Here is a 13,704-nt window from a genome sequence, read left to right on the forward strand (position 1 = left end):
CCAGGAACAGTCACGTGTTGCCATAGTGCAAACACATGTGGTCTGATGCTAAACCCTGAGAAAACATTTTGGACAGTGGTTATAATTCTGCTCTTTTTATTTTTGTTCTCATAAAATTGTCAGAGCAACAGAAAGTGTCAGCACATGATAAATAGCACATCCTCTATGTAATTTACTATCTACAAATTGGCCACAGTGTCAGCACATACTTTTCAGCTGTATCTTCCTGTTTTAAGATGTGTTTCTGAACTGCCCAGCTCAGTTCTACTTATATTTTCATGGCACTGCTCCTGCTGTGTTTTGCCATTTTCAAACGATGGGCTGAATGCCAATTTAGGCCTTATGGAAAAGAGTCCATCTAAGCCCCTTCACCACTATACTCTTTTAAATATTCTTCTTCTAAATATTCCAGTGTCTAAGTAAAATGACACTGTCAAGGTTGAGGTTTGGACCATGCCATTCCTTCTTGTCCCTTCTCTCTCCACACTTGGGTATTAATAATTCTCTGAATGTAGGAGAGTTGCAGCTAGTTCTTGTGGACAGGCTTTGCCTTTCAGTGGCTCTTGTGAGATTTAAAACTTGTGATTTAAACTGCAGAGAACAAGTAAAATGTTTATTCCATTAGCAGATGGTGTGCCTCTAAAAGCAGCTGTAAGCCATTGTTTTTCTGTCTCTGGGTGTTGTCAGTCACTTTTAGAATAAAGATTTCTATTTTAGATCTATTTTTTTTTTCCTTATGGGGAACAGAGGATATTTTAATAGCAGCTTTGATTATTAGTTTACTGCCTAAGCCTAGAACCCCTTAACAAAGGATGTCCTGACTGCACTTTGTGAACAGAAGGACAGAAATGGGGTTGTGAGTGGTTTTCTGAAGATGGAGGTGGTAAGAGGGATTTAACCCCCAGTAGAGGCACAGGTGAGTCTGTCACAGAAGTGGGAAAGAAGCAAAGTTGTGTCATGGGAATAAACTTTCCTAGGAATCTTTTCTTTGAGCACCACTTTGCACAGACCACATAAGAGTGGCACAAATGAAAACCTAGCTGTAGATGAGGGGCAGTTTGGTGTTTCTGTCATGCAGGCTGTGTGGCCAGAAGCTCCAGAAGACTGCTTTCCTCATAATGGAATATTTGACTTAATATACTAAATTACTAGAGTTATGATAAGAGGTAATTTCTCCTATTAACCATTAAAAAAGTATATTTCTGAAGTGACACAATGTAATGAAAACAGTATGACTTTGTATCATATATTCAAACATCTGTTTGGTTCATGTCATGTTATCAACCCTCCTCTGAAGGACTGAGACGAAGAACTCACACTAAAACACTATTCAATCTTTTTAGGTAGTAAAATTTGCATCTTCTCTTTTGTTTCTTCAGATTCTTTGATGTGAGTAATTTCAAACTTTTTATAATCACTGAGATTAGCCAAACACCTCCATGCAAACATTCCTGGCCGACGAATGTACTCCCACCCAGCCCAGGAGCTGCTGAGTCAGATTCTTGCTTTCCCCACAGAGTCCAGGGAAAGTGCTAGGTGCCTTGGAAGGCATTTGAATGGGTAAGCAGTCCAGGGATGAAAACAGCCTGGGCTCACTCTGCTTGTGGTACCTTTGAATTGCTTTAGCTCTTGCACACTTACAAACTTCATGTGCCTAAACCAACAGCGGTGAAATCTCCCATCCAGCAACAGAGGAACTGTGGGCTTTGTCTGCTTTTCCCCTCTTTTCTGAGCTCAGCTGGTATGAGAGAAATCTGTGCTGCTGCACAGCTCAGAACAAGGCCTCTCTGCTGGGAATCTGAGCTGCAGGATGAGAAACAGAGCCTAAGGCTACGGTCTGCTTCTCTTGGAATGTGTTTGCACTGCTGAACAGGAATGCTGGGTACAAAGCTCAAGGGTTTGGCCCTTGCTGTCCTCCTTGTTCAAGTGTCAGACCATTCCCAAGCCCTGTCCTAGGACTTCTTCAAGACAAATTCTGGGCAAATAGTTCACTTTTAGAGCAACTTCCAAAAACCACTAGGGATAAGACCATAAAAATGTCAGTATCACCACCCTACATGTCCCTCTGACATATTCCACCAAGTTTGTACCTTCAGAGGCTGATGACATGCTTTTAGAGCATCTGATACATGTCCTTATCTTCATGTTATTAAAAACTTGTGATCTCTGACAGACCTCTGTCACATCATAGTGTTTTTAACTGGAAAAAAGCCTACCAAAAAATGTAACTATGGCTTAAAATCTTTATATCTCTGTGACCTCAGGGGCTAAAAATCAATCACTTGTACCACCACATATCTGCTCTGGATGGACCTAATCCCACATATTGTGGAAATAAGTAAGCTGACACCTTAGAGCCAGGAATCATTTGTTAGACCTTCAGTTATTTAATTGGTGCCCTAGTTTCATCTGGGATACAGTTACTTGTTTCTTAGTAGCTGGCACAATGCCATGTTTTGGACTTAGTACAAAAAAAATTCTGATAACACACTGATGTTTTGGTTGTTGCTGATCAGTGCTTACCAAAAGCCAAGGACTTCTTAGTTTCCCAAGCTCTGCCAAAGAGCAGATGCACAAGAAGATGGCAAGAGGCATGGCCTGAACAGCTGACCCAAAGTGGCCAAAGGGATATTCCACACTCATTTACAAACTGTGGCAGTTGGCCAGGAGGCACTGATTTGTTTTGTAGATAAAGGCAATTTTTTTCCTGGTCAGGACATTGTGATGATCACTGGATTCACCTCTGCCTCTCTATCATTAAATGGCTTTGAGCCTAAGGCAAGAGGTGGAAAGTTTAGTTGCACCATGACTCAGAAGTCTTCAAATTTGCAAGCCACAGGACAGGCCATGTGGGACATTGCAACCAGAAGAAAAAAGGATGGGCCAAAGAATTTCCCTGCTTCTTTAATTCCAGGCCAGACCTTCTCCCAAGCCCACTGTGCCACCCCCAGGAAGGAGCAGGGGCTGCCCTTCAGTTGGGCTGTGCAGGATGGGGAGAGCAGAGGAGGATCCCATCCTCATTCCCCTTCGGTGGCACAAGGAAGGTCAGGAATAAAACAGCACATCACCAGCTGCCAGCACTGGACACCGAGCTGTGGGAAGCACTTCCAGCCAAGCCTCCAAGAGCTGTAGGGTGGTGTAGGTGCCTTCGTGGGTGCAGAGCGTTCACAGCCCGCTGCCCCGACACAAGGCTGGCAGACTGCGTCAGCAGGGACCTGGCTGCGCTCTCACCAGCACTTGAGGGCTTTCTGAATAAGGCAGATGTGAATAATAGTTATTCTCAGTCTCCTGGGAAACTGCTATTCTAAAGCTCTCTGTGTGTCCACATGCAGTTTCTAGGTCAGTCTGCTTAGAGGACTAAGACATCCCTGGAGCTCTTGAAACAGCTGAGTGCACGCACGGGTCATAGCTCAGTGCTGTGCAGATGTACCTGTTCACATCCCAGAGCTGTACAGCTTCATGCAGCTGTTGCTAAGCCCAGCATAAGCTCCCTTCAAGGTAGCTTCAGTGCACAATTGTATCCTGAAATTTGGAACAAGCAGACAAGTCTGTAGCCAGCAATAATATCATGGTCTTGCAGAGTGATCCATTCATGACTTCTATGCTGTTCATAGCCAGACCCTTAATCATGATCTACCCCAACTGCATCCAAACACATCTTGAAGTTTCACATTCAATATGCAAATATTTAGGATGCCCCTAATAAAATATTCATAAGATATCCTGAGTTGGAAGGGACCTATGAGGATCATTCTGGCCCTGCACAGGACACTCCAAGAATCACACCCTGTGCCTGATAATGTTGTCCAAATGCTCTGTGAACTTTGTCAGGCTTGGTGCTGAGACCGCTTCCCTGGGGATCCTGTTCCAGGGCCCAGCCACCCTCTGGGTGAAGAATCTTTTCCTGATATCCAGCCTAAGCTATCCCAGACTCAGCTTCATGCCATTCCCTCATGTCCTGTCACTAGTCACCAGAGAGAAGAGATCAGCACCTGCCAGATATAAAAACCATGTTTGTAACCACTGGTGGTGGCTAGTTAATATATTCATTGACGAAATTAGAGGTTTGTGCTTTTCAGAAAACTGTGATTTTGAAGTCTCTGGAATCTCCCAGCACTTCTTCTATAAGGAGGGTGGAAGTAAATAAACACAGCTTGGAGATGGTGTCTGATATCCTTTGAAAATGCCAGAGAGACAATGGAATATTATTCCTGAAGTTACAGGACAGTACTATATTTTAAGCAGCTGCCTTTTCATCTCCATCAGCCAAGAGGAGAAATTCATCCCACATTGACAGGAGAAGAGGTGAGCTGCCCTGCAGTTAGAAACCACACCAACCAAAGCTGAAGTGCCTTTCTTCTGTGCAGGAGAAATTTGTCATCTTTTCCTTGCGTGATCTCAGTGTGCTTCGAAGACCTGTCCTCTTTTTATGTGTAAAAGCAAGAGGTGGTTGGTGGTTTCAAGGATTTGTTTTCCCTTGAGAGCTATTCAGAATAGCACAAGCTGCAAAATACATCATAGCATTGTCTGTGTACCCTTGCAAGGTCTCTGCATCTTTCTACACAGAGAAAATGTATAAAACACTAGGAAAACACACACAACGCCTCCTGTGCAGATCTCCTGCAATGAACAGCTGTTCAGTGCCTTCTGCAACACCTCCCAAATCCAAAAGAGATCAAAAACTCCAGCTACAGCCGGCAAAAACACAGCAAATGGAAAATTGAAGATAATCTCCACTCTGTACATGTCTCATTTTATCCACATTTAGATCCTCTCTTCACACCCTCCAAGATGGCATCTAAATGCAGTTTATGCACCAATGGCTGTATTAGAACTTTAAAAGAACCCTCTGGTCTGCAAGAGAGATGAGATAGAATGGAAAAATACCCATGAAGCCTGGATGCCCAAGTTAAATTGCCCAGAGTGTAATATTTTTGGAGTATTTTGCATCATACTGCACTTTGTGTGCACAGAACACAACCACCCCCCCACACACACTGATTTCAGCAGCACTGGTGAATGCCAAATGTCTGTCCAGAATCCCAAATCAGACATGAAGAAAATGAGAAATAGCTAATTGTTTGAAATTACGCTGTACCACGCTAAGCACATTGTAGCACACACGGTGTACGATGTACAGTTTCCAAGGACACCACTTCCAGGGCTTTAATCATGTCCCCCTCTTCCATGCTGTCCAAGTCTCTCTGAGACTTGTACCTCTGCTGGCCACCAGCCAGTTCTTTTCTGGACAGGCTCCTGAAGTTCACTGTCCAATCTATCTCTTCTTCTCCTTTTATCCAGTCCATCCCTCCTGTTCCTTTGACTCAAATCAAACAGCTTCATCTTCTCGCATCCCCCCCTTGTGCCCAGATGCAAGATTGAGCAGAGCCTGGAGGAGAAAGGTTTGCCACCCAATGCAGGGGTGCAGGATGCAGAGCTGCAAGAGCCTCACTCAGACTCACCAGCAGCATTTGAGAGGGAATTTGAGGATTTTGCCTACTGGAGTTACAGCAGTGTTCTTCATATATAGCAAGATGACAACTGCACTTAAAAACTGTGAATCTTAAGATGTTTCCTTCAGCTTCAGAAAGGACATCTTACTGAGGTACTCAGCATTCCCAGAGATTTATTTGCTAGTAAAGTGCTGGATTCTGCTGCCACTGGAATGGGGAGCATGGTTCACAAGCTCTGCACAATTGAGAAATGAATAGAATAGAATAGAATAGAATAGAATAGAATAGAATAGAATAGAATAGAATAGAATAGAATAGAATAGAATAGAATAGAATAGAATAGAATAGAATAGAATAGAATAGAATAGTTCTTTGCAAGGGACCTACAGTGATCATCCAGTTCAACTCCCTGAACAATTCAGGGCTGATGTGTTGCAAGTGTTGAGGGAGGAAATGGGACTTGGTGTAGGGGGTCAAAGAAGACAGGAGGAAAGATTTGACTCTGCAGATCAGTGATACAAAATATTCTGACTCCAGGGGCGTTGATAAAGGGCAGTAAAATAGCACTGGATTCACAGTAAGAGACTGATAACCACTTGTGCAAGGGCAGGTTAGCTGCAAGGAGTGGTAGATATTTTAGTCTTTTTAAATATTGAGGTATGAAAACTCTGCACAAGGCTTAAAATTATTTCAGAACTGTAAGTTTATTACAGGACACTGAGAAAAACAGCTTCACTTTTTTTTTTTTTTTCCATTTATAATAAGATTTTCCTCACTTCACTGTTGAATGCTGCCAGTTAAATGTGGAATGGGTCATCCCAGTGTGATGTTCAAGCTAATTTCCACAGCACAAGGAAGTATTGTTTTTCTGTGCAATAGAAGGTACAAGTTTTGGAACACCATTTTTTTTTGTTATTCAAACCCATATTTTCTTCTGCTGAGAACATTAAGTTCTGAAATCTACTTCAGACACTTGTCAGTCATGAATTTTCTTAGCCACTCCAAATAGGACACATCTCAGCTATCCTTAAATGCACCAAAATTGTACAACCAGAGGATAAGTTGCAGACAAAGGTTCCATTTTTATTACTTGCTATCAGAGATACCATCTCTTCTCTCAAAGCAGTTAATTTATGAACTGGTTCCAGAGAGCTAACATCCCAGTTGGAATTAAATGTTCCAAATGTCTGAAGTGACAAATTGTCATGGTTTGATGCTGGCACAATGCCAGTGCCCTCATGAAAATATATTTTCCCTAGTACACAGGAGCTTTACAGGCTAAGAAAACAACATTCAAAGACAAGTTAAAAATTCAAATTGTGTGATCCTCTAGCTGAAACTTGACAATGATGAATAGATGTTTTGATAAAAGGTTCTAGTCCAAACCCACAATAGCACTTAATTTTCCATTCTCCAACTGTGAATGTTATGTCCAACTTTTTGTATGTTTTTTGGGTTTAGTTATCTATTTGAAGAAAAACATGTACTTACTTGAAGAATAGGCATCCACTTTTCTTTAAATCTATCTTAGAAAAAGTGCCTGTGATGTAAGAGGCTCCTATTTATCAACGTCTATTGTAATTTCAATATCTGTAAGCGTATTTAAACACACACACAAAAAAATAATTATGGAATAGATCTGTTCATTCATTAAGAGCAGGTCTTGACTTTTCAGACCCCAGTTTAGAAAGATTGCTTTCCTACCCAGTTGCTCTGGATCTCAGACAGCAACCTAAAGGTCTACACCTCAACCAATTCCATGTTGCTACGAGAAGACTCAGGAAAGGGGAAGGGAGATCTGATGTGGTGAGTCTGTACTTTAAGTACCAGCAAAACACAGAGTCCTAGTTCTAAAAAGGCTTAGTCATGCAGGAATCAGAAACACATATGCAGAGATCCCCATCCCGTGAGCCAGTCCAAAAGTCACCTTGACAAAGAGGAAAGTTCCTTCCTGGGAAGATTTAACTTTCTCCCCTCTAGGGCCTCTACACCATTGTCATCAGCCTGCCTCAAACATGCAGCTCTTTCATACTGCCACCTGCAGAACCCCCTTCTTGGTTTTATCACCTGTTGTGTGGCCAGGGCTCCACATCTTCCCAGCTTTTTAGCTCTTGCCAAATCTATGTGCAGTCCATGGCCACCGTTTAGCTCACAGCTACTATTGGCTCAACTGCAGAGATGTCTGTCTTTCCTGACTGGATGGTGGAGGATGGTGGAAGGACATGGGAAGCCTGCAACCTCTTGAAGTTGCCATTTTCTGGCCAAGCCAGTCGGTAGGATGGGACTGTGGAGGGAAGCCTCTGTTCCGTGGGCCTGGGAGCTTTTCTGCACATGTTGAGCAAAGCCTTTAGCTCCGATCGGAAGCTGTCATTGAGCCAGCAGTAGATGAAGGGGTTGTAGCAGGTGCTGCTCATTGCAAACCAGTGGAAGGCGAAGTACAGGGCATTGTTGGTGTGGATGGTCTGGCTGGAGAGGAGCACGACGTAGCAATTCAAGGGGAACCAGCAGACTGCGAAGAGGACGACGACGAGCATCAGCATCTTGATGGTTTTCTTGTTCTTCTTGCGAAGGACAAAGTACTGCTCGACGGTGACGTCCCCGATGACGTTGCGCAGCCAGAGCTTCTTTGCCACTGTCACGTAGGCGGCGGAGATGATCAGAAGGGGCAGGACGTAGAGCAAAATGAAGGTTGTTAAATCAAGGTACTTCCAAAAGAGGTCAGCGGGCTCAGGGAAATCTGGCAGACACAGGCACCGGGTGACATCCTCACTGCAAACGGAGAGATGGGACAGGATGAGAGGCACATATGGCCAGGCACGGCAGGATAAGTACATCAGAAACAAGGAGGCAGCTGGGAGAGGGCTCCTGCCATGGGGCCTGAAAGCAAACTATGTTTATCTCACAAATGTCACAGCTGAGCAGAGCTCTGCTCTTCAAGGATCTAAGCCATGGAGCAGCCAGTGAGCAATGTGGTGATAATTTCTTATGGGCATTCATGACCTTATGATAATTTTATGAATTTCATCAATTACAAAATTTCCAGCTGCGTATAAGCAGTTTTTTATTTTCTATCCTTTGGCAAATAGGAACACATTCTCCTCATAAATTAAGGACCTTTCCCTCATTAAAGCACTTTCCAAATACTAAGGCTCTTGACAGCTGAGACAGATTTACATACCTTCCTACGGCAAAAGACTAGATTAAAACCTGTTGGATTTTACTGGGTTTCTGTTTGGTTGGTTGAGGTATTTTATTTCCCATTTCTGGTCTACCCAAACAGGCCAGATTGGTATATGGCATAAAATGCCAGTGTATAGAAGAAAAGGGTCAAGCCAAATCCTCTAACTTCTTAGCCTGTTTTGTGTGGTTAGTGGAACAGAATAAAGATAAATTATTTAAGAATAAAAAGGACAGGATATCAGACATTGCGAAAGGAATCAGATGAAAATTGTAGTTTAGATCCATGTTTGGCTGACCTTCACATATGCTCAAGATTTTCAGTAGAATATACCAAAGTATGACTGCTCAGAGTTTGGCCTCCAGGGAGACTGTGAAGGAAAGCAAAGCACATCCTTACCTGTACTCAAAGGTAAAGAGCTTTTGGTAGATAGCATGTGGTAGGGAAAAACAAGTTGCCATGATCCAGATTACAGAGATGTACAGAACACCTTTTCCAGTAGATATGCGAGGCTTCAGTGGGTGCATTATAACCTGTGCAAAATAACCCAAAATCTAGGCTTATTACATTTCTGGAAAAAATAATGCTTTTTTTTTTTTTTTCCATACGATCTTCCAGCCTGAAATCTATTACCTAATGTGGTAACTTAGCATGCAAGCAGTACAGTCTTCACCCAGCTCCCAATGAGTGTAAGCCATGCGAGGAAAAAAAACCCTGAATTTTAACACCATGAAATATAGTTCAAGTTAGGTCCTAGTCCTATTCTCAAATTTCAGTACTTTCATCTAGGTGGGAAAAACTGCATTCCAGGATCGGTTAACACATGTTCATTACCAGGTTCAATTTCCTTCATGGGGAAAAAAAAAAAAAAAAAGAAAAGAAAAAAGTGGAGAAAAAAGTCTCAAACTCTTCATTATCAGTGACCCAAAGAACCAAAGGGTTTAACCCCAGACCTCCATGGGAATGCTTCTGATAGTGAGTGCATTTTTTGGAAACAATCTTTCTAGTAGAAAATGCCAACTGTAAACAGTTTTGGGTGGTTGTTGGGTGACTCCAAGCTGATAATACCCAAATGTCCTCAGCTTTGAGCCCATTATCAACAGCAAGCTACAGCTCTGCTTGTGACAAACACCAGTGTGCTACAGTCAGATCTCCAGTATTCAGGGTAACAGGAGGTGGGACATCCCAGAACATCAAGGGATAGAGCTGAGAAAGTTAACCAGGATGTCCCTTACAACACTGATGCTGGACAAGCCGCCACAAAGGAGTGCTGTCCACATGAATTCCTATCAGGATCTTGATCTTCCTCCTTGTTTGAGAGCTACTGGATTATCTACTGCATAAAAACTCCCTTTACTCAGCTGGAAGAGATAGCAAGGTGATTGATACCTCCTTCCTTGCTGTGGGTTTGAAACTATTCTGACAACAAGAACTGTCCCCCTACCCTGTCAGCTTCTCATGAATCTTATGGTACCCTGGGAGCTGAAAGGCAAAGGACATGGGATCATCCTTACTCAGATTACTTATGCCTTCCCAAACTTTCCATCTCTCTGCTTCAGAGAGGTCTCACCTGGTGCCTGTCCACAGCAATGGCTGTAAGGGTCAAGGCAGAGACGTGGAGGGAGCAGTACTGTGCAAATCTACTGACATGGCACATCCCCTTCCCAAAGATCCAGGTACTGTTCACAAAACGAGCCTAAAAAAGAAGACCATTAGTTTTGTGCACCCCACAACTGCTTATAGGTACACCTCCAGTACACAATTCCTTGTGCTGTGTAAGAGACACTTCTAAGATAGCAGGTTCTTTGTATAATTGTATAATTTTCTGGCTTCTGAACACTGAAGAGGCAGGTTACTGCTGCTCAATGGCCTCCCGAACAATACAGCAGTGCAGCGCAAAAAGATGTTTGTTCTGTTTTATTTACAGTGTATCCTTCTGCAGCCTTGCTATTGAGTGAATACCTTTGCTCTTCCTTTTAATCTCCACTCATGGGATAGGGCTGACCTGTACATCTTATTTCACTTCAGAACAGCTTGTTAAACGATGCTAAGCATTCTTTTTTTTTCAAGAGGTTTATAGCCTTGCTTTCAAAATATTTTAGAAAAGAGAAGGGAAAAAAAGATCAGATGCTACAAAGTACAAAACAACCACTACAAGGCTATTATTGCTCAAGTACTATCAGGGCACATTTAAAAAATGGGTAATTTCCGATCTTCAGCTAGATAACATGAATCAGAGAAGAAAAATACATGTGGGTTTTTCCAAAGGCAACTCCAATAGCTGTAATTTGGAGTGGACAGGTATCTGCAGAACATCCACACTGCCTATAGCAGTGTAAAGCAGGAAAAGCCACCAAAACACCTTTATGGCACTGTAGAAGCCCAGAGAAATTTACTTTAGTCATGGGGTGGGCTGTGGTGTTGCATCCCCCCATCCCAGGCTGCACCATGTCTGAGGATGCTGAGGTGCTTCCTTTCCCTCTGGGGTGGGGCATCCCAGGCATCTCTGCCCCCTCTTACCAGCGTGAAAGGTGTGTTGAGCAGCGTGATCATGATATCGGCTACAGCCAGGTTCACAATGAACAAGCTGGTGGCAGAGTGCACACGCTTCGTCTTGATGACAACGTGACAGACCAGGACATTGCCGAAGAGGGCGAAGACGATGATGAAGGAGTACGCCGCGATGAGCAGGGCTTTCACCGTGGGGCTCTGCGACTCCGCTCCGTACCGGCTCCTGTCCACAAAGCTCTGCCAGTCGGCCAGGCTGTCATTATCCCAGGAAAAGAAGTCCGACACGTTCGGGACTACAAAAGTCTTCTCCAGGCTCCCGTTGAGGGGCAACTTTCCTGGGGTCACAAAGGCGTTAACCAAGTCGGGGAGGGTGAGCCAGACAAAACAGGATAACATCTCTGGAAAGCTGCTCTGCTCCTCCTGCTCTGGAAGAGCTCATTCGGGAGAGCAGGACTCGCTCCGTGCGCCGGGAGAGCCGCTCTCGCCTCGCTCAGCCCGGCGCGCTCGGGGGCTGCAGACACGGCACACGAGCAGCAGGAGTGCGGAGATGCTCTTGCCTCCCGCAATGTGCTTCTCTCCCGCTCAGCTCGCCGCTACTTTTGCTCCTTCAGCCAGCTTTATATCCCCAGACGAGCTCCGAGCCGGGATCCTCTGCAGTCATTGGGCTGCATGACACAATTTGTGCTCTGACGTGCTGCTTTTCCATGCAGTTGCGCTCCCGGGCGCTACTCCGAGGTAAGTACATCTGCGGGAATGGCAAAATCACTCTCTTCAGATGTCAGAACCGTTTTCTCTACCAGCAGCCCAGCTCAAGAAAGTTCCATACTGTCTGTACACCAGCAGCACGTGTGCCAGTTCAGCTCTCTCTCAGGACAGGTCAAATCTGAGCTGTTTTACAGGTCTGGCAGGCAAATTTCAGCCTATTTCTTAGATAGAATAGAATAGAATAGAATAGAATAGAATAGAATAGAATAGAATAGAATAGAATAGAATAGAATAGAATAGAATAGAATAGAATAGAATAGAATAGAATAGAATAGAATAGAATAGAATAGAATAGATGAACTGTAATTAACAAGCTGCCTTATTGTAATTAAGAGTGTTTTTCCAATGACATTTTTTCTTTCAGAGAGACATGGAATACTATAGTTTCCCCTTGGCAGGTATTTCCTCTCAGCCAAAGGAATAAAAGTCTGACATGCAACTTCTTTCCAGGGTTTGTAGAATTAGAGGTAGTTACAAAGATGTGATTATACAGGACACAGAATAGGAACTGTCCCAGCCCAGTGAGTCCAGTATCCAAAGCAAAAGAAGCTGTATGCTGGTCCCAAGCACTGATGAGACAGCAGCATGTGTGTTCCCTCTGCCTTTCCCACAAAAACCAGCAGGAAATAGAAAATCAGGACCAGGAGACCAAGACACACAAATCTTACACAGAAAGATGTGCCACTTCCCAACTGCACATGTACAGCGCCAGTGCTGCACCTCTGCTGAGGACAGATCTGCTTGGGTGATGTCAACTAACCCCAGCCAGAGCTGGTTTTATGCATAAAAGGCTTTACTTAACCATTACTTAAATTACCACTATCTGAAAAGCTTGTATTATAAGTTGGTCACTCACCTGGGACAATAACTCTTCCAAAAGATGTTTATGACTGCCTCAGTGAACTGCTCAGGAAGCCTTCTCTTCACCACTCTTCAGGAGATGGACACAATAGAACAAGCAGAATGGACAACCCACAGTGCTACTCTGCACACTGCTGCCACAGTCTGTTTCTTCCATTAAATTGAGCAATTTAAGCTCTTCAGGCAATTCAGCTGTCTCAGAGAAAGCTTTCCAGTGGGCCTGCTAGAGCTGCTAAGGTGGCAGTCACACCTGACTGACATTTAGAGAGAAGAAACATGTCCCACTCAGAAGCACTGTCAGGAAACCAGTCAAATAAAGGCTCAAAAAAATAGCAGAAAGTAGGAGAGGAATGTTCTTATAGGTTTGGGATGAGAACAGAGGGGTCAGTGGCATATGTCCCCCTGCTTGCTATGCTGCTCCAGCAGCTCCCAAGTCCCCCTCTCTCTTCCAGCACTGCTGGCCAGCGTGTAAGGGCATTCCCTCTTCTGCCACTCAAACACCAGCTCTCATTGTTTCACATCTATTATATCCTGTTCTCCTGTACTATAATCTGCATTTCAGCAAAAATTATCAGCTTTGTTTATTTATGCTCCTTTACCTAATTCTTAATTTCTAGCAGGGTACCCATTGCATATGTAGCTAGAGTTGCTGTTGCCTTTGAAGATTAGCTTCATCCAGGAGAGCACGGTTTCTTCTCACCTCCTAAAACAGGCTGCTGCAGGATGGGAATCTTTCCACAAGTCAGCTCAAGCCCACCCTCCTCTGAGTTGCATACTGTGTCTTGTGATCCAAAGGAGGTGGTCCACTCTGGGCAGGCACACCCAAAATACCCACAAAGGGTCATGGAAAAGCCCAGTGGAAGCTCTTTCTGTCAGGTGTCTCCCATGTTGTTGGTGTGCCTTTCACAGCACCTGATTCAGTTTTGTATTTAAAAC

General features: G+C 43.8%; 1 protein-coding gene across 1 annotated transcript; it reads right to left on the bottom strand.

Annotated features, from left to right (window-relative positions):
• Nucleotides 1–6,213: 6,213 nt before the first annotated feature.
• GPR83 (G protein-coupled receptor 83) lies at nucleotides 6,214–11,790 on the bottom strand. The gene is made up of 4 exons (XM_009102759.4): nucleotides 11,152–11,790; nucleotides 10,202–10,327; nucleotides 9,031–9,164; nucleotides 6,214–8,222 (listed from the first exon to the last, which is right to left on the bottom strand). Exons 1-4 carry the CDS (start codon nucleotides 11,536–11,538, stop codon nucleotides 7,598–7,600), a joined length of 1,272 nt encoding a protein of 423 aa, XP_009101007.1. The 5' UTR covers nucleotides 11,539–11,790; the 3' UTR covers nucleotides 6,214–7,597.
• Nucleotides 11,791–13,704: the final 1,914 nt, after the last annotated feature.

Source organism: Serinus canaria, chromosome 1 (genome assembly GCF_022539315.1).
Source record: "Serinus canaria isolate serCan28SL12 chromosome 1, serCan2020, whole genome shotgun sequence".
Classification (NCBI taxonomy): domain Eukaryota; kingdom Metazoa; phylum Chordata; class Aves; order Passeriformes; family Fringillidae; genus Serinus; species Serinus canaria.

What these genes read in the sequence shown, in the direction of transcription:
- GPR83 (XM_009102759.4), bottom strand. Translation starts at nt 11,538, where the DNA reads ATGTTATCCTGTTTTGTCTGGCTCACCCTCCCCGACTTGGTTAACGCC. An exon ending in TCAACACACCTTTCACGCTG is followed by an intron (nt 10,328 to 11,151) that starts GTAAGAGGGGGC and finishes CTTCTTTTTTAG; the next exon opens with GCTCGTTTTGTGAACAGTAC. An exon ending in CTCTTTACCTTTGAGTACAG is followed by an intron (nt 8,223 to 9,030) that starts GTAAGGATGTGC and finishes CTCCGTTTGCAG; the next exon opens with TGAGGATGTCACCCGGTGCC.